The 21,430-nt window shown below is 40.9% G+C and overlaps 1 protein-coding gene across 1 annotated transcript in view; it reads left to right on the top strand.

Moving 5' to 3' along the window:
• The first annotated feature begins 5,737 nt into the window (after positions 1 to 5,737).
• Positions 5,738 to 21,430, top strand: part of LOC110536248 (hexokinase-2) — a 103,750-nt gene continuing 88,057 nt past the window's right edge. The window contains exon 1 of the mRNA XM_021621928.2: positions 5,738 to 5,800. Coding sequence (XP_021477603.2) covers positions 5,738 to 5,800 — 63 coding nt within the window. The remainder of the gene's footprint in view (positions 5,801 to 21,430) is intronic.

Below are 21,430 nucleotides of genomic sequence, written 5' to 3'. Positions count from 1 at the left end.
AAAATACTAAAAAAATATATGAGAAGAAAAAAATATATTAAAAGATATATACACTGGACACAACAAGGCGAAGACAAAGACACCTGACTGCTAGCCATCTTGGATTTAGAGAGCTATATGAACTTTAAATCAAGCAGCATCCAATTCGTGTTGGTTCATGGAGATCTTTACTTTGCCCCTGGCCTGCACAACTGTTTTGTTCCCCATTAAATCCATCTTGGAAATCCAGTCCTCCATTCCTCCCTTCATTTGTGTCCATAATTTGTCTTTTACTGCCTGCATCTTGGTATTCTCCTCCAACATCACCTTGTTATTGTTCTTGGGAGCCAGAGTCTGTGTCTTTTTGGACCTGAAAATCAATGTAATTGATCCAATCGAACAATGAACAACGTAAATCGGACCTGCTCTGCAAGATAGTGAGAACAACTTCTTAACCATTTAAGATTTATTGGTGATTGAATATCGCATGTTTTATAGTAATCCACAAAATATTGCTGTTTTCAGTTGTCAAAGGAGAGATCACTGCACTGGATAGAATCTTTGGCCACAGTTATATTCTAGCATTGTAAGTAAAGAGAGGAACAGTTTGAATTGAATGTTCACACTTTTTCCCCAGTCTTTGAACAGCTGCTTCTGTTTGAGCTTCCTCTGCTTCTCCAGATACATCTGCTGCTCCTGCTCTGCCTCATCCTCCTCCAACACAATTGGCTCTGGGGGGTGAAGTCCTCCGAAGGACGAGTAAAGTGTGATGTCATAATATTGAACAAAACCAGGCATGAGTGAATCATACATTTTATTTGTATGCCTCCCTCACCATTGTCAATGATGTGCATGTCCACCATCCTGTTGTCATCGGACTGTTGGGGTACATCTAGTCCCGGTATGCGGACACCCTCATTTACAACCTCTTGGCCCTCCTGATCCAACTGCCTGCGATCCCGGGATCCCAAGCCCTGCACTGCCTCGTCATCGAGTAGCCAATGTTAGCATGCACGCTAATAATTGTCATAAAATGGGTTACGGCAGTAGACAGATTATGCAATAGTCATGTGAACACGTTACTCTGTTTATCTTAATTCGACGTAAGGTCAAAATCGAATTAAGCATATGCCGATTAAAACACCTGGTTTTCTGAGAAATATTTAGAATTATTAGGACATGTAGGCCTAAACAGCTTAATCGGTGTTATCTAGGTGTATTTGATGTGCGCACGGGTCAGCATCGGGGTAGCGCAAGCTTCCTTCTTATGTGAGTGATGTGTGTTCGGAAAACTCTGAATTAAATAGTCTTCCCTAAAACAACATGCTCACTGTGATAGAACGTTTATTTAGATTGGTGATTTTCTGAATTTATCAAAATCCCATCAGTAGGTAGTCTAGTGTTAAGAGCGTTAGGCCAGTAACCAAAAGGTCACTAGTTCGACTCCCAGTGTTGTGTCGAAAATCTCCCCCCTGCCAGAATTCTCCCCCCCCCCCCTCAATTCTTCATTGCTGAGACTTGCTTGCTAGTTGAGATTTCTGCTCTTCACTCCGTTGTCAGTTTACCTACATTTCACTGATCTTAGTAGCAGAGAGCATTTATTTGTGTCCTTCAAGGCAGCTGTCAATGATCACGTTAGTCTGCGTTTCATTTTTTATTTTTTTATGTCAGTTTGATAGCGGGGGAGGCACTAGTAATGTCTGCAGTTTTCAGTTTGGCTACTTGTTTCAAGTGTATTAGTCTATAAATGAATCACTTTGCCAAAATTCGTAATCTCTCCCATGTCTTATTCGACTAGTAGTTGTTCTGAAATATTTATTGCTTGCCTACATTCTACTCCCTCCTCGATGTTTAATATAACACACACACAGTGGGGAGAACAAGTATTTGATACACTGCCGATTTTGCAGGTTTTCCTACTTACAAAGCATGTAGAGGTCTGTAATTTTTATCATAGGTACACTTCAACTGTGAGAGACGGAATCTAAAACAAAAATGCAGAAAATCACATTGTATGATTTTTATGTAATTAATTTGCATTTTATTGAAAAATCTGTACGATGTGCCCACGAGCAACGTACTTATGCTAACCCTAATTGCAGTCTGTAAAAATGTAAATGATTTCAGATGTGTCCAATATTTGGGAAATAGTTTTTCTTGCAAAGCGTGTAAATGTTTTAAACAAACTATTATGTTAACCTGACTATCCACAATAATTGCATTATTGTGTGCATGTAACCATGCTCATTGTTTCCGAGGTCGGACAGGCAGACAGCAAGGTTTATACAAAATATCACTGTCGGAAATAAAATGCTAGGCTAGAATAGAAGCAAAAGGAAATAATGTCTAAAAATAAATGCATTATTACTTATAACATTGGTCATGTGGCAGAGATAGAATGTTGGTCGCGTGTCTGTTTGTCCGTTAGCCCAAGGCTGTGGAATATGTGTGAATCCTTAGCCCAGGGCTAAAGCAGCCCAGGGTTAACAAATGCTTGTGTAAACACAGGCTAAGCTATCCCAGGGCCAGTCTAGACTGGGGATAAGATAGCTCGGGGCTAATAACGTGTAAATGTGAAATGGCCTTGTAATGCCTAGCTTTGTGGGATATGCAGATGCATGTGAACCAAAGCACTGCGATTGTGTTAGTTAGTTTGATAAAAATTGTATTACTTGTTGCAGAGAATGACCTTGGCTTGGCGCATGTAATACAACCACACACGCACACACACACACACACACTGAGTGGCACCTGGCTAGACAACAGTGTTGTGGAAATACTTCTCTCTGTCTTGTTGATTTAGTGACATACAATAGATTCTTCCCACACATTCTTGAGATTGACTTTTTTTCTATTCAGTACAAGAATGTGAAAATGTGCATTTTCACAGTGACAGAATCAGTCATTACAGAAACTTCATGCCAATAGATTGAACTACTCTCTGAGCGTAAGGACAAGTTCTTCACGTCTGGACTTTATGGCCATATACTCTTACAATCTCCACTACTCAAAGCCTGATTCCTTTCTAGTTTCCTGCCTTTCTAGTGAGTTTTTTCCAGCCACTGTGCACTGTGCTTCTACATATGTTTTGCTTTCTCTTTGGGGTTTTAGGCTAGGTATCTGTAAATCAAATAACATTTTATTGGTCATGTACACATATTTTGCAAGTGTAGTGAAATGCTTGTTCCTAGCTCCAACAGTGCAGCAATACCTAACAATACAAAGCAACACATGCAAATCCCAAAAACAAAAAGAAAGGAATAAAGAAATATAAGAAATATATGTCAGAGTCCGGAATATATACACTGCAGGTCAAAAGTTTTAGAACACCTACTCATTCAATGTTTTTTCTTTATTTTGTCTATTTTCTACATTGTAGAATAATAGTGAAGACATCAAAACTATGAAATAACACATATGGAATCATGTAACTATAAGAGTGTGCAAAGCTGTCATCAAGGCAAATAGTGGCTACTTTGAAGAATCTAAAATATTTTGATTTCTATAACACTTTTTTGGTTACTAAATGATTCCATAAGTGTTATTTCATACTTTTGATGTCTTCACTATTATTCTACAATGTAGAAAAATATGTCATGGCTTTAGAAGCTTCTGATAGGCTAATTGACATAATTTGAGTCAATTGGAGGTGTACCTGTGGATGTATTTCAAGGCCTACCTTCAAACTCAGTGCCTCTTTGCTTGACATCATGGGAAAATCAAAAGAAATCAGCCAAGATGTCAGAAAAAAATTGTAGATCTCCAAAAGTCTGGTTCATCCTTAGGAGGAATTTCCAAATGCCTGAAGGTTCCACGTTCATCTGTACAAACAATAGTACGCAAGTATAAACACCATGGGACCACGCAGCCGTCATACCGCTCAGGAAGGAGACGCTTTCTGTTTCCTAGAGATGAACGTACTTCGTGGCAAAAGTGAAAATCAATCCCAGAACAAAAGCAATGGACATTGTACTGATGCTGGAGGAAACAGGTACAAAAGTATCGATATCCACAGTAAAACGAGTCCTATATCGACATAACCTGAACCGCTGCTCAATAAGGAACAAGCCACTGCTCCAAAATCGCCATAAAAAAGCCAGACTACGGTTTGCAACTGCACATGGGGACAAAGATCATACTTTTTGGAGAAATGTCCTCTGGTCTGATGAAACAAAAATAGAACTGTTTGGCCATAATGACCATCGTTACGTTTGGAGGAAAAAGGGGGAGGCTTGCAAGCCGAAGAACACCATCCAAAACGCGAAGCACGGGGGTGGCAGCATCATGTTGTGGGGGGGCTTTGCTGCAGGAGGGACTGGTGCACTTCACAAAATAGATGGCATCATGAGGCAGGAAAATTATGTGGATATATTGAAGCAGCATCTCAAGACATCAGTCAGGAAGTTAAAACTTGGACACAAATGGGTCTTCCAAATGGACAATGACCCCAAGCATACTTCCAAAGTTGTGGAAAAATGGCTTAAGGACAACAAAGTCAAGGTATTGGAGTGGCCATCACAAAGCTCTGACCTCAATCAGGAGGAATGGGCCAAAACTCACCCAACTTATTGTGGGAAGCTTGTGGAAGGCTACCCAAAATGATTGACCCAAGTTAAAAAATGTATAGGCAATGCTACCAAATACTAATCGAGTGTATGCAAACTTCTGACCCACTAGGAATGTGATGAAAGAAATAAAAGCTTAAATAAATTGTTCTCTGTGCTATTATTCTGACATTCTTAAAATGAAGTGGTGATCCTAACTGACCTAAGACAGGGAATTGTTATGAGGATTAAATGTCAGGAATTGTGAAAAACTGAGTTTAAATGTATTTGGCTAAGGTGTATGTAAACTTCCGACTTCATTGTATATAAATAATGGTGTGTATAGACGTTATGGACAGTATATGAATAGAAAAGTTGTGTACAGCAATAGTTATATAGGATGTACCTTGACTAGAATACCTTATATACATATGAAGTGAGTAAATCAGTATGTAAACATTATTCAAGTTACCAGTACAACACTTTGTGACTACTGATGTAAAAACTACTCGTGTAAAATCGGTTTTATGAAATACATTTGATTAATTGATTGTTTGCATCTAGGCTGTATAGCAAGGTTTCCCTAACTCTGTTCTTGGGACCCCAAGGGGTGCACATTTTGGTTTTTGACCTAGCACTACACAGCTGATTCAAATAATCAACTAATCATCAAGCTTTGATAATTTGAATCATTTGTGTAGTGTTAGGGCCAAACCCAAAAGATGCACCCCTTGGTGTCCAAAGAACAGAGTTTGGGAAACACTGTTATAGCTCTATGAGATACACTATTTTATTTTAAAAAGTAATTAAAAGTTGCTCTGAGAGTTAATTCAATCATAATATTTAATGCGATGTTGTATAATTGTGAGAAGATTATAGGTAGGCTATCAAATCCATTCATAAACTATTCGAGTATATCATAATTTTATTTTCATTAGACGGCGACACGAAATAAGCCACACCTTCCTCGTGCCTGCAATAACGGTAAGAATACTCGTTTTCGCGAATGACTTGTTTGAAGTATGTGACTTCTGTAGTCTACATCTCTATAAAGTCGTAGTAGCTAACAGTGTTATTACGAAGGCCAGTGCAGATTCTGTTCAATGTTATGACTAGTTGCCGAATGTCTAACGAACAAGCCCGCAATTAGGAAATAATTAAATTAACATAGTTAGCTAGTTAAGTGGTAGAGGAGAAGGACGTTCATAACGACGATGATAGCCTCTCATCTTCTGGCATACTACTTCACGGAGCTCCACCATGACAAGGTTCAACAAGTAAGTGGCTACTGGTTAGAAACATTTATTTTTGCTATTTTGAAGAAGCTAAGTTACTAGAAGGTACGCCACGTGACGTCTCTGATCATGTTGGCACTGCAGGGTCAGTGGAACATCAAGCCAGCCTCCTCGAGCCATTCACTATTCAGTTGAATTTACTCTTAGCGGTGGTAGCTAGCTAGTTTTATTTTCCGTCAAAATTGCACCACATCCATGCCTATCAACACTAGCTAGGTAAATTAATTTTGAAGACTGGCGATTGGCGAGCTATGCCCAAATTTGGACTTTTACTGATTTGTTATCAGATATGCAATAAGCGCGCATCTTCTAGCGTCTGTTAAAGATGTTGGTCTGGTCTATGGATTGCTAGTTAAAAACGTAACTCGTGTTTGACTATGTTATGCAGGGGTGAAAGTAGATTTAATTTCTTACAGATATGGGGACCTCTTATGTGGCCGCTTAATCATAAAATTACATACGAAATCCATATGAATTTAATAGGATCTCTATGGGCCAAATAGTAAAGATTTGTCCTTTTAACGTTTAAATGTACTAGCCTACCTTTTAATGTGGCGTGAACACAACCAATCATGTTGTTTTCATCTGATTGTCAAACCATTACTTCAAAAGGTTTATGTAGGCTACCTATGCACGTTAATCAGGGATGGCTGAATGACATTGGATGCGGAAAAGTATTGAGAGGTTAACATGCTGACGAGACCGGGACGTGCGGTCGTCTGCGTGCGGCATTGGGCGCATGTTGATATTGTTCATACACACCAGAAGCTATCAGGACAAATATAAAATATATTTTGATTTGTTTATCACTTTTTTTTGGTTAGTACATGATTCCATATGTGTTATTTCATAGTTTTGATGTGTTCACTATTATTCTACAATGTGTCCAAACTTTTGACTAGTACTGTAGTTTAGGTGTAATTTCGAGGGCCGGGCGTGCCGGCTGAGTTGCATCGTTTGTTTCCCGCTCATCAACTTGGATGCAGTCAAGGATATGTTTTGCGTTATTCTATAAAGACCTACTTCAACATGTAGCATGTTTTTGTTTCCCTGACAGTAAATTTGATTAGTAATAGAGTTATAGTAATTAAAACAGTCCCATAGCAGCTTCTTTTTACAAAGTAAAACGTACAAGAGAATAGTATGAACCTGCAAGGCCCGAGGGTCAAATTATTTGCTGCTGGTAAATAGGCATAACACAAACTCATCATTACACTTTTGTCTTTCTAAATTAAATCAACTTCTTCACCTTACTTATCATTCAGTTAGGCGTAATACATTTTTTAATTGTGAAGTAAGGTGCACAATTATCACCCATTTGTCATTCATTCAGTGAGGAGAGAGAGACACATTAGCGCCTGGCTGGGTACCAAATCCTACAGCACATTGTCTTGGCAGGTTAAGTTAGGAATAGGTGTGAAAAAAATAGGTAAAAAGGCTCTAAATACTTTTCTGTTTGTGATTTCAAAATTCTGACATTGACAATAAAGTCAGGGAAGGAGCAGGGCATGCACTATATATACAAAAGCTATTTCAGCCACACCACCTTAATGTCGCTGGACCCCAGGAAGAGTAGCTGCTGCTTTGGCAACAGCTAATGGGGATCCTTAATAAATACAAATACCTGTTGCTGACAGGTGTATAAAATCGAGCAAACAGCCATGCAATCTTCATAGACAAACATTGGCAGTAGAATGGCCTTACTGAAGAGCTCAGTGACTTTCAACATGGCACTGTCATAGGATGTCACCTTTCCAACAAGTCATTTTGTCAAATTTCTGCCCTGCTAGAGCTGCCAACTGTAAGTGCTGTTATTGTGAAGTGGAAACGTCTAGGAGCAACAACGGCTCAGCCACAAAGTGGTAGGCCGAACAAACTCACAGAACGGGACCGTCGAGTGCTGAAGCAAGTTGCGTGTAAAATCATCTGTCCTCGCTTGCAACACTCACTACCAAGTTCCAAACTGCCTCTGGAAGCAACATCAGCACAATAACTGTTAGTTGGGAGCTTCATGAAATTGGTTTCCATGGCCGAGCAGCCGGAACACAAGCCTAAGGTCATCATGCGCAATGCCAAGCGTCTGCTGGAATGGTGTATAGCTCGCCTCCATTGGACTCTGGAGCAGTGGAAACATATTATCTGGAGTGATGAATCACGTTTCACCCTCTGGGTGAACGGACGAATCTGGGTTTGGCGGATGCTAGGAGAACGCTACCTGCCCCAAAGTAGTGGCAACTGTAAAGTTTAGTGGAGGAGGAATAATGGTCTGGGGCTGTTTTTTCATGGTTCGGGCTAGGCCCCTTAGTTCCAGTGAAGGACAATCTTAACACTACAGCATACAATGACATTCTAGACAATTCTGTGCTTCCAACTTTGTGGCAACAGTTTGGGGAAGGCCCTTTCCTGTTTCAGTATGACAATGCCCCTGTGCACAAAGTGAGGTCCATACAGAAATGGTTTGTTGAGATTGGTGTGGAAGGACTTGACTGGCCTGCACAGAACCCTGACCTCAACCCCATCGAACACCTTTGGGATGAATTGGAACGTCAACTGCGAGCCAGGACGTATCTGCCAACATCAGTGCCCAACCTCACTAATGCTCTTAGTGAGGTTGGAAGCAAGGCCCTGCAGCAATGTTCCAACATTTAGTGGAAAGCCTTCCTAGAAGAGTGGAGGCTGCTATAGCAGCAAAGGGGGGAACAATTTCAATTTAATGCCCACGATTTTGGAATGAGATGTTCGACGAGCAGTGTCCACATACTTTTGCACATGTAATGTATTCTAGCCTACGAAGGTGTTGTCCTAAAGTTATGGCATTCAAAAAAAAGAAGAATGAAAGTTTATAGCCTGGGCATAGGCTATTCCCAATCACAACTTTATGATGGATGGAGAAAACAGTGTTATTTATTTTTATATTATTTTGAGTCAAACCAATTATCCTATTCTGAAGACGGTAGACTGCTTCTATCCAGGCCTGATGTCACTACGATAAGACAGCCCCTTTGTCATCAGTCACTGCAAGTTAGTTCTGAATGATTTGTTGTCGTAAAATTTTGCCTGGCTTAAAGGTGAGCCACTTTTGTCGTACCGGTTATCCTGAGTTGAACTCAGTTGACCAAGTTACCTAGCTAACTCCTCAAATTACATTCATAGTATAGGCTCTGCTCGCCAGCTGTGTTTAACTTGCTAAGCCTGTTAGGTTCGGTCAGCCACAAACTGTGCACTACTAGCCTCTAACTTTATTGACATTTCACAGCTCCAACTTAGGTCAATAAAATGTACAATTTTGGACCGCCCACAGGCTACTTCTCCTGCCTGCCTCTCCGTCACTGGCTTTCCTACATTTGTGCTTCTCACCATTCCAAGATATTTTCTTTAGGCTTTATCCTAGTTCTGATTTACGCCATGACAATATGATTCCTACTGCAGTCCAGTGTAAAAAGTCACATACCCCTTTTGGTGTCTCAACTCTCCGTCCCACTCAACTCTCTCACTCGTGAGATTTTGCAATCTCCAGTTTCAAATTTGAATGCTGTATCGTCAGTTTGTTCCAGATTGCTGCTGGAACATTGTGTCCTGTCAGTGTAATAGATACAGTACATTCGGAAAGTATTCAGACCCCTTGACTTTTTCCACGTTTTGTTACATTACAGCCTTATTCTAATATGGATCTTATAGTTGTTTTCCCTAATCAATCTACACACAATACCTCATAATGACAAAGCGAAAACATATTTTTAGACATAAGTGTTCAGACCCTTTACTCAGTTCCTTGTTGAAGCACCTTTGGCAATGATTATAGCCTCGAGTCTTCTTGGGTATGACGCTACAAGCTTGGCACACCTGTTTTTGGGGAGTTTCTCCCATTCTTCTCTGCAGATCCTCTCGAGCTCTTAGGTTTGATGGGGAGCATCCTTATACAGCAATACAATCCCAAAGCCACTCCTGCATTGTCTTGGCTGTGTGCTAATGGTCGTTGTCATGTTGGAAGGTGAACCTTCGCCCCAGTCTGAGGTCCTTAGCGCTCTGGGCAGGTTTTCATTAAGTATCTTTCTGTACTTTGCTCCATTCATCTTTCCCTAAATCCTGACTAGTCTCCCAGTCCTTGCTGCTGGAAAAAAATCCCCACAGCATGATGGTGCCACCACCATGCTTCACCTTAGGGATAGAGCCAGGTTTTCTACAAACGGGACGCTTGGCACTCAAATCAAATCAAACTGTATTTGTCACATGCGCCGAATACAACAAGTGTAGACCTTACCATGAAATGCTTACTTACAAGCCCTTAACAAGCAGTGCAGTTCAAGAAGAGTTAAGAAAATATTTACCAAATAAACTAAAGTTTTTAAAAAAGAAAGAAAAAAGTAACACAATAACGAGGCTATATACAGGAGGTATCGGTACAGAGTCAGTGTGCGAGTGTACATGTTAGAGGTGATTTGTACTTGTAAGTAGGGTGACGTGACTATACATAGATAATAAACAGCGAGTAGCAGCAGTGTACAAAACAAATGGAGAGGGGGGGGGGGTTCCGGTGGTACCACTTCCTGTGCGGTAGCAGAGAAATCAGTCTATGACTTGGGTGACTGGAGTCTCTGACAATTTTATGGACTTTTCTCTGACACCACCTATTATATAGGTCCAGGATTCCAGGAAGCTTGGTCCCAGTGATGTACTGGGCCGTACGCACTACCCTCTGTAGTGCCTTGCGGTCAGATGCTGTGCAGTTGCCATACCAGTTGGTGATGCAACCGGTCAGGATGCTCTCGATTGTGCAGCTGTAGAACTTTTTGAGGATCTGGGGACCCATGCCAAATGTTTTCAATATCATGAGGGGGAAAAGGTGTTGTGCCCTCTTCACGACTGTCTTGGTGTGTTTGGACCATGATAGTTTGAAACTTGAAACTCTCGACCCGCTCCATTACAGCGCCGTTGATGTTAATGCGGGCCTGTTCGACCCGCCTTTTCCTGTAGTCAATGATCAGCTCCTTTCTTGCTCACATTGAGGGAGTGGTTGTTGTCCTGGCACCACACTGCCAGTTCTCTAACCTCCTCCCTGTAGCCGTCTCATCGTTGTCGGTGATCAGGCCTACCCCTGTTGTGTCGTCAGCAAACTTGATGGTGTTGGAGTCGTGTTTTGCCACGCGGTCGTGGGTGAACAGGTAGTACAGGAGGGGACTAAGTACACACCCTTGAGGGGCCCCAGTGTTGAGGATCAGCGTGGCAGACGTGTTGTTGCCTACCCTTACCACCTTGGCGTGGCCCGTCAGGAAGTCCAGGATCCAGTTGCAGAGGGAGGTATTTAGTTCCAGGGTCCTTAGCTTAGTGATGAGCTTCATGGGCACTATGGTGATTCGCAATAAACAGTATTCTCGCAAAGGTGTTCCTTTTGTCTAGGTGGGAAAGGGCAGTATGGAGTGTGATTGAGATTGCGTCATCTTAGGATCTGTTGGGACAGTATGCAATTTGGAGTGGGTCTAGGGTATCCGGGAGGATGCTGTTGATGTGAGCCATGACCAGCCTTTCAAAGCACTTCATGGCTACCAACGTGAGTGCTACGGGGCGGTAATTATTTAGGCAGGTTACTCTCACATCCTTGGGCACAGGGACTATGGTGGTCTGCTTGAAACATGTAGGTATTAAAGACTCAGTCATGGAGAGATTGAAAATGTCAGTGAAGACTCTTGCCAGTTGGTCCGCGCATGCATTGAGTACACGTCCTGGTAATCGATCTGACCCTGCGGCTTTGTGAATGTTGACCTGTTTAACCTCTCTGGGATATGTGGGATGGTAGCATCCCACCTCGCCAACAGCCAGTGAAATTGCATGGTGCCAAATTCAAAACAACAGAAATCCCATAATTAAAATTCCTCAAACATACAAGTATTTTACACCATTTTAAAGATGAACTTCTTGTAAATCCAGCCACAGTGATTAATTTCAAATGTGCTTTCGCCGCAAAGCCTACCAAACGATTATGTTAGGTCAGTACCTAGTCACAGAAAACCATACAGCCATTTTCCAGCCAAGGAGAGGGCTCACAAAAATCAGAAATAGCGATTAAATTAATCACTAACCGTTGATCTTCATCAGATGGCACTCACAGGATTTCATGTTACACAATAAATGTGTTTTGTTCAATAAAATTAATCTTTATGTCCAAAAACCTAATTTGAAATTGGTATGTTATGATCAGAAATGCATTGTCTCAAACAAACATCCGGTGAAAGTGCAGAGAGCCACATCAAATTACAGAAATACTCATAATAAACATTGATAAAAGATACAAGTGTTATGGATGTAGACAAACTTTTCCTTAATGCAACCGCTGTGTCAGATTTCAAAAAGACTTTACGGCGAAAGCACACCTTGCGATTATGTTAGGTCAGCGTTAGTCACAGAAAAACATCCAGCCATTTTCCAAAGGAGAAGTGTCAGAAAAGTCAGAAATAGCATTATTAATATTCACTTATCTTTGATGATCTTGATCGGAATGCACTCCCAGGAATCCCAGTTCCACAATAAATGTTTGTTTTGTTCGATAAAGTCCATTATTTATGTCCAAATACCTCCTTTTTGTTTGTGCGTTTAGCCCAGTAATCCAAATGCATATCGTGCAATCACTTTTCCAGACGAAATGTCAAAAAAGTTATATTACAGTTCGTAGAAACATGTCAAACGATGTATAGAATCAATCTTTAGGATGTTTTTATCATACATCTTCAATATTGTTCCAACTGGAGAATTCCTTTGTCTTTAGAAATGCAATGGAACGCAGCTACCTCTCACGGCCACGCATGTGATCAGCTCATGGCACTCTGCCAGACTTCTGGTTTAAACAGCTCTCATTCTCTCCTCCTTCACAGTAGAAGCCTCAAACAAGGTTCTAAAGACTGTTGAAATCTAGTGGAAGCCCTAGGAAGTGAAAAATGACCCATGGCTTCTGGTTGGGATATATGGAGTTGAAGTTGGAAGTTTACATACACTTAGGTTGGAGTCATTAAAACTAGTTTTTCAACCACTCCACAAATGTCTTATTAACAAACTATAGTTTTGGCAAGTCGGTTAGGACATCTACTTTGTGCATGACACAAGTAATTTTTCCAACAATTGTTTACAGACAGATTATTTCACTTATAATTCACTGTATTCAAATTTCAGTGGGTCAGAAGTTCACATACACTAAGTTGACTGTACCTTTAAACAGCTTGGAAAATTCCAGAAAATGAAAATGATTTAGAAGCTTCTGATAGGCTAATTGACATAATTCGAGTCAATTGGAGGTGTACCCATGGGTGTATTTTAAGGCCTACCTTCAAACTCAGTGCCTCTTTGCTTGACATCATGGGAAAATCAAAAGAAATCAGCCAAGACCTCAGAAAAAAAATTGTAGACCTCCACCTGTCTGGTTCATCCTTGGGAGCAATCTCCAAACGCCTGAAGGTACCATGTTCATCTGTACAAACAAGAGTACGCAAGTATAAACACCATGGGACCACGCAGCTGTCATACCGCTCAGGAAGGAGATGCGTTCTGTCTCCTAGAGATGAACGTACTTTGGTGCGAAAAGTGTAAATCAATCCCAGAACAGCAAAAGACCTTGTCAAGATTCTGGAGGGAATAGGCACAAAAGTATCTACTAGAGGTTGACCGATTAATCAGAATGGCCGATTAATTAGGGACGATTTCGGACAATCGGAAATCGGTGTTTTTGGGCGCCGATGTGCCAATTAAAAAAAATATATATTTGTATCTAGATTTATATATATTTTTTTTTACACCTTTATTTAATGAGGCAAGTCAGTTAAGAACACATTCTTATTTTCAATGACGGCCTAGGAACGGTGGGTTAACTGCCTCGTTCAGGGGCAGAACGACAGATTTTCACCTTGTCAGCTCTTGGGATTCAATCTTGCAACCTTACAGGTAACTAGTCCAACGCAATAACGACCTGCCTCTCTCTCGTTGATCTCCACAAGGAGACTGCCTGTTACGCAAATGCAGTAAGCCAAGGTAAGTTGCTAGCTAGCATTAAACTTATCTTATAAAAAACAATCAATCATAATCACTAGTTAACTACACATGGTTGATGATATTACTAGATATTATCTAGCGTGTCCTGCGTTGCATATAATCTGACTGAGCATACAAGCATTCAAGTATCTAAGTATCTGACTGAGCGGTGGTAGGCAGAAGCAGGCATGTAAACATTCATTCAAACAGCACTATCGTGCATTTTGCCAGCAGCTCTTCTTTGTGCGTCAAGCATGGCGCTGTTTATGACTTCAAGCCTATCAACTCCCGAGATGAGGCTGGTGTAACCGACGTGAAATGGCTAGCTAGTTAGCCCGCGCTAATAGAGTTTCAAACGTCACTCACTCTGAGGCTTCTAGTGATTGTTCCCCTTGCTCTGCATGTGTAACCCTGCTTCGATGGTGGCTGTTGTCGTTGTGTTACGGTTTCGAGCCCAGGGAGGAGCGAGGAGAGGGACGGAAGCTATACTGTTACACTGGCAATACTAAAGTGCCTATAAGAACATCCAATAGTTAAAGGTTAATGAAATACAAATGGTATAGAGGGAAATAGTCCTATAATTCCTATAATAACTACATCCTAAAACTTCTTACCTGGGAATATTGAAGACTCATGTTAAAAGGAACCACCAGCTTTCATATGTTCTCATGCTCTGAGCAAGGAACTGAAACGTTAGCTTTCTTACATAGCACATATTGCACTTTTACTTTCTTCTCCAACACTTTGTTTTTGCATTATTTAAACCAAATTGAACATGTTTCATTATTTACTTGAGGCTAAATTGATTTTATTGATATATTATATTAAGTTAAAATAAGTGTTCATTCAGTTTGTTGTAATTGTCATTATTACAAATAAAATAAAAAATAAAAAAATCGGCGATTAATCGGTATCGGCTTTTTTGGTCCTCCAATAATTGGTATCGGTATCGGCGTGGAAAAAAATCATAATCGGTCAACCTCTAGTACCTACAGTTGAAGTCGGAAGTTTACATACACCTTTGCCAAATACATTTAAACTCAGTTTTTCTCAATTCCTGACACTTAATCCTCGTAAAATGTTCCTGTTTTAGTTCAATTAGGATCACCACTTTATTTTAAGAAAGTTAAAAGTCAGAATTATATATTTCAGATTTTATTTCTTTAATCACATTCAGTGGGTCAGAAGTTTACTTACACTCAATTAGTATTTGGTAACATTGCCTTTAAATTGTTTAACTTGGGTCAAACGTTTTGGGTAGCTGTAACGGCCGTTAGTAGAAGAAGGTGAGGACCAAGGTGCAGCGTGGTACGTGTTCATAATTAGTTTATTAGCAACTGAACACTAAATACAAAAATGACAAAAAGAATAACCGAAACAGTTCTGTCTGGTACAGATATGAAACAGAAAACAACTACCCACAAAACCCATGTGGGCAAGAGCTACCTAAGTATGGTTCTCAATCATAGACAACGACAGACAGCTGTCCCTGATTGAGAACCATACCCGGCCAAAAACAAAGAAAGACAAAAACATAGAAGAAAGAACATAGAATGCCCAACCTAGTTACACCCTGGCCTAACAAAATAGAGAATAAAAAGCCTCTCTATGGCCAGGGCGTGACAGTAGCCTTCCACAAGCTTCCCACAATAAGTTGTGTGAAATTTGGTCCATTCCTCCAGACAGAGAGGTGTAACGGAGTCAGGTTTGTAGGCCTTCTTGCTTGCACACGCTTTTTCAGTTCATCTCACACATTTTCTATAGGATGAGGTCATGGCTTTGTGATGGCCACTCCAATACCTTGACTTTGTTGTCCTTAAGCCATTTTGCACAACTTTGGAAGTATACTTGGGGTCATTGTCCATTTGGAAGACCCATTTGGGACCAAGCTTTAACCTGTTTGGGAAAGGGGAAACCCCGTTCCATCGCAACCCCTCGCCTACAGCCAATGAAATTGCAGGGTGCCAAATACGAAACAACATAAATCTCAGAAATCAAATTTCTCAAACATACAAGTATTAGGCACCATTTTATCGATAAAATGCTCGTTAATCCAGCCACAGTGTCTGATTTAAAAAATGCTTTACAGCGAAAGCACCACAAACGATTATGTTAGATCACCACCAAGCCACAGAATAAACACCGCCATTTTTCCAGCCAAAGAGAGGAGTCACAAAAAGCACAAATAGAGATAAAATTAATCACTAACCTTTGATGATCTTCATCAGATGACATTCATAGGACTTCATGTTACACAATACATGTATGTTTTGTTCGGTAAAGTGCATATTTATATTAAAAAAATCTAATTTTACATTGGCGTGTTACGTTCAGTAGTTCTAAAACATGCAATGATTTAGCTTTGAGCCCCATCAAATTACAGAAATATTCATAATAAACATTGATAAAGATACAACTATTATACATGGAATTAGAGAAACTTCTCCTCAATGCAACCGCTGTGTCAGATTTAAAAAAAACTTTACGGAAAAAGCAAACCATGCTTTTCTGAGAACAGCGTTCAGACAACAAAGAAGCCAAAGCGATATCCGCCATATTGTGTAGTCAACATTAGTCAAAAATAGCATTATTAATATTCACTTACCTTTGATGGTCTTCATCAGAATGCACTCCCAGGAATCTCAGGTCCACAATAAATGCTTGATTTGTTCGATAATGTCCGGCATTTATGTCCAAATAGATCCTTTTGTTAGGGCGTTTGCTAAGCAAATGTCGGACGAAAAGTTCAAAAAGTTATATAACAATCCGTAGAAACCTGTCAAACTAATCATAGAATCAATCTTTAGGATGTTTTTAACATAAATGTTCAATAATGTTCCAACCGGAGAATTCCTATGTCTGTAGAAAAGCAATGGAACGAGAGCTAACTCTCTCGTGACCGCGCGTCATGAGACCAAGGCACTCTGCCAGACCACTGACTCATACAGGTCTCATGAGCCTTTATAGTAGAATCCTCAAACAAGTTTCTAAAGACGGTTGACATCTAGTGGAAGCCTTAGGAAGTGAAAAATGACCCCATAGACACTGTGTATTCGGTAGGCCATGCTTTGAAAACCTACAAACCTCAGATTTCCCACTTCCTGGATTCTTCTCGGGTTTTCGCCTGCCATATGAGTTCTGTTATACTCACAGACATCATTTAAACGGTTTTTAGAAACTTCAAAGTGTTTTCTATCCAATACTACTAATACTATGCATATATTAGCATCTGGGACAGAGTAGCAGGCGGTGTACTTTGGGCACCTTATTCATCCAAGCTACTCAATACTGCCCCCCTGTCACCAATAAGTTTTAACTTCCTGACTGATGTCTTGAGATGTTGCTTCAATGTATCCACATAATTTTCCTAACTCATGTTGCCATCTATTTTGTGAAGTGCACCAGTCCATCCTTCAGTAAAGCACCCCCACAACATGATGCTGCCACCCCTGTGCTTCACGGTTGGGATGGTGTTCTTCGGCTTGCAAGCATCCCCCTTTTCCCTCCAAATATAACGATGGTCATTATGGCCAAACAGTTCTATTTTTGTTTCATCAGACCAGAGGACATTTCTCCAAAAAGTACGATCTTTGTCCCCATGTGCAGTTGCAAACCGTGGTTTTCGAGCAATGACTTCTTCCTTGCTCAGCAGCCTTTCAGGTTATGTCGATACTCCAAGCGGACTGCCATGTGCCTTTTACTGAGGAGTGGCTTCTGTCTGGCCACTCTACCATAAAGGCCTGGTTGGTGGAGTGCTGCAGAGATTGTTGTCCTTCTCGAAGATTCTCACATCTCACAGTGGAACTCTGGAGCTCTGTCCATGTGACCATCAGGTTCTTGGTCACCTCCCTGACCAAGGCCCTTCTCCCCCGATTGCTCCATTTGGCCGGGCGGCCAGCTCTAGGAAGAGTCTTTGTGGTTCCAAACTACTTGTGTTCTTGAGTACCTTCGATGCTGCAGAAATGCCTAGATCTGTGCCTCGAGACAATCCTGTCTTGTAGCTCTACGGACAATTCCTTTGACCGTATGGCTTGGTTTTTGGCTCTGACATGCACTGTCAACTATGGGACTTTATATAGACAGGTGTTTGCCTTTCCAAATCATGTCCAATCAATTTAATTGACTACCTGTGTACTCCAATCAAGTTGTATAAATATCTCAATGATGATCAATGGAAACAGGATGCACCTGAGCTCAATTTTGAGTCTCATAGCAAAGGGTCTGAATACTTATGGAAATAAGGTGTTTTAAAAATAAATGTATATTTGGTAAAAATTCTAAACCTGTTTTGTCATTGTGGGGTATTTTGTGTAGATTGATGACATTGTTATTTATTTAATTATTTTAGAATCAAGCTGTAACTTAACAAAATGTGGAAAAGGTAAGTGGTCTGAATACTTTCTGTATTTATTTAAAGTACTGTGGTGGGCCCGTGGAGGACATCAGCTGCCAGTACATATGGCTGGTGCTAAGCAGAGGCATCTAGGCTAGTTCCTGGAGTTGGAGCAAACCAGTAGAGCAGGGGGTGGTTTTAGTTAGCCCTGGGGAAGTGTGACTCGTGTTCCAGTACAATAAAATGTTGTCAGAGGAAGGAGGCTTGATACAGAATGTTAATTTAAGGCGTTGAGAGAGAGGGCCTTCAGAAATAGTCCGATTTGGCTTTGTTTGACCGTGGTATGATTGACGAGAAACAAATTGGCCTAGACCTATTGTAGACGATGTACCTAACTGGAAATCTAAATAAGATAGAGAACATATTTCATGATATTCCATTGTGTAGTCTCTGTGATGACTGCTTGTCTGTAATGTCACCTTGGCTGTGGAAACAATCTGAACCTATCAGAGGAATCAAGGTAAGACCCAAGTGCAGACTATGTGAAGTAACAATGTTTATTGTAACCACAGAGGCAGGCAAACGACAGGTCATGGCAGGCAGGGGTCGATAATCCAGAGCTGAGGCCAAGGTACAGGACAGCAGTCAGGCTCAGGGTCAGGTCAGGCAGAGGTCTGTTAATCCAGAGGTGGAACAAAGGTACAGAATGGCAGGCAGGCTCAGGGTCAGAGACAGGCAGTGGTCGGGCGGGTACAGGGTCAGGACAAGTAAAAGTTAAAAACCAGGAGGACGAGAAAAAGAGAGACTAGGGGAAAAACAGGAGCTGAGACAAAACGCTGGTATGCTTGAACAAACAAGGTGAACTGGCAAAAGACAGACAGAAAACACAGGTACAAATATACAGGGGATAATGGGGAAGATGGGTGACACCTTGAGGGTGTGGAGACATGGACTGGTGAAACAAATCAGGGTGTGACAGTACCCAAGGTGGTGAGACATGGTAGTAATGACACTATAGGCCTTATTGATCTCTGCACCAGACAGGATTCTCTTGCCAGCATACTTGGGGTCCAACATGTACGCTGTGGCGTGTTTGGGCTTCAGGCAGGAGTCTTCACGCTTTTTGATGTATTTCAGAACTGCAGTTTCCTCGGCTTGGAGCAACAGTGAAGTGGGAAGGGCAGTACAGATTTATTCTCTTACATCTGCAAGCTGAGTCTGAACATCAATCAAGATGGCATTGTCTCCTTCAATCCGTGCAATGGCTAATGCTATAGGTTTCAGGAGTTTCAGGCTGCTTACCACTCTCTCCCAAAATAAATTATCCAGGATGAACCTCTTGATGGGGCTGTCCATATCGGCAGACTGTGATATGGCTATTTCTTGGAGAGACTCCTTCACCTCCAGGAGACTGTCAAACATGATGACAACACCACCCCAACGGGTGTTGCTGGGCAGCTTCAGTGTGGTGCTATTATTCTTCTCACTTTGCTTGGTGAGGTAGATTGCTGCTCTAACTTTATGACCCTTCACATTACAAACCATTTCCTTGGCTCTCTTGTAGAGTGTATCCATTGTTGTCAGTGCCATGATGTCCTTGAGGAGCATATTCAATGCATGAGCAGCACAGCCAATGGGTGTGATGTGAGGGTAGGACTCCTCCACTTTAGACCGTGGCCTTCATGTTCACAGCATTGTCTGTCACCAGTGCAAATACCTTCTGTGGTCCAAGGTCAATGATGACTGCCTTCAGCTCATTTGCAATGTAGAGACTGATGTGTATGTTGTCCCTTGTGTCTGCTCTTGTAGAATACTGGTTGAGGGGTGGAGATGATGTAGTTAATTATTCCTTGCCCACGAACATTCTACCACCCATCAGAGATGATTGCAATACAGTCTGCTTTCTCTATGATTTGCTTGACCTTCACTTGAACTCTGTTGAACTCTGCATCCATGAAATGAGTAGATAAAGCATGTCTGGTTGGAGGCGTGTATGCTGGGCGAAGAACATTCGGCAATCTCTTCCAAGACACATTGCCTGTGAGAATCAGAGTAAGACATTCATCAGCATTTCTCTGACTACGTTCCTCCATTGAGCCAAAACAACTTCTGATTCCAGGAGGACCATGAGCTATTGCTGTCGATAAGGTGTCTGATTCATAATTTTCACCTCAAATAGAAGTAGAGGGACTTTTGTCAGAGGTTGCTTGTTGTGAGCGCTGAGGGAACTTTATGCACTTGGCCAGATGATTCTGCATCTTTGTTGCATTCTTCACATGATTTGGCACAGTATTTGCAAATGTACATAGCTTTTCCTTTTACATTAGCTGCAGTGAAATGTCTCCACACATCAGATAGTGCCCGTGGCATTTAAATGTAAAGATTAGAAAACAATTAGTAAAAATAAAAAAAATACAATTCCATGTACAGATAAATAGTTAAGCAGTTAGATTAAACAACTCCTTTGTAAGATAAATGTTTTTAAATGAAACCTGTATGGTGTACTAATTACTAGTTAACAAAAAATTGTGTATGTCATATAAAATATATTCACCCCACCCAGTATTGTAATCAAAACTTACCAGAAAGCATGTAGTCCTTAGCTCAGACAGTCTGGTGGTGTGGGCTCAATAACATCTCATTAGTGTGCAAGATCTTGAGAATCAGCTGTACATGTGATGGAAGAATGCACTGTGTATGCAGAGGGTTGCAATTCTATTGCATTGGGGATACTTTAACCAAAATATGCCACAAGACCTATATAAGACCTATATAAGGCCTTATGTGTATCCTTCAAAGGTTCACTGTTATAAGCTAACTTTTTTTGATGAATTTAAGCAAAATTCCACAAATTCCTGGGCTTAACTTCCCATACAAAATGTTCTGAAAAAATAAATGTACCCGAAAGTTTCCTACCCTTTTGCAACCCCAATAGCAAAAATCCATATCGTGATTTGCCAGATTTTGGCACTAATAAACACCTAAATTGGAACATAGTAGCCATACAGTAACATGCTATACATGAAGTCAGGCTCTGCTCTTCACAGCACTGTATGGGTTTGGACTGACAGACGTTCTGAACTTGAACACCTCGCCCGACAAGAAGTGTATTTTGAAAGATGAGACGTTGAGGATTATAATAAATAGGGCTTTGATGTTACACAAGCTAGGCAAACACCTGTGAGTCCAAATGTGCACTTCACATTTCGAAATCAAACTTGTGTCATATACAGCTTCAACATTTATGATCACTATGTTTGATGTAC

This window comes from Oncorhynchus mykiss, chromosome 11 (genome assembly GCF_013265735.2).
Source record: "Oncorhynchus mykiss isolate Arlee chromosome 11, USDA_OmykA_1.1, whole genome shotgun sequence".
Taxonomy (NCBI): Eukaryota; Metazoa; Chordata; class Actinopteri; order Salmoniformes; family Salmonidae; genus Oncorhynchus; species Oncorhynchus mykiss.
Note: the sequence above shows the minus strand (reverse complement) of the source record. Positions and strands in the feature narration are given on the sequence as shown.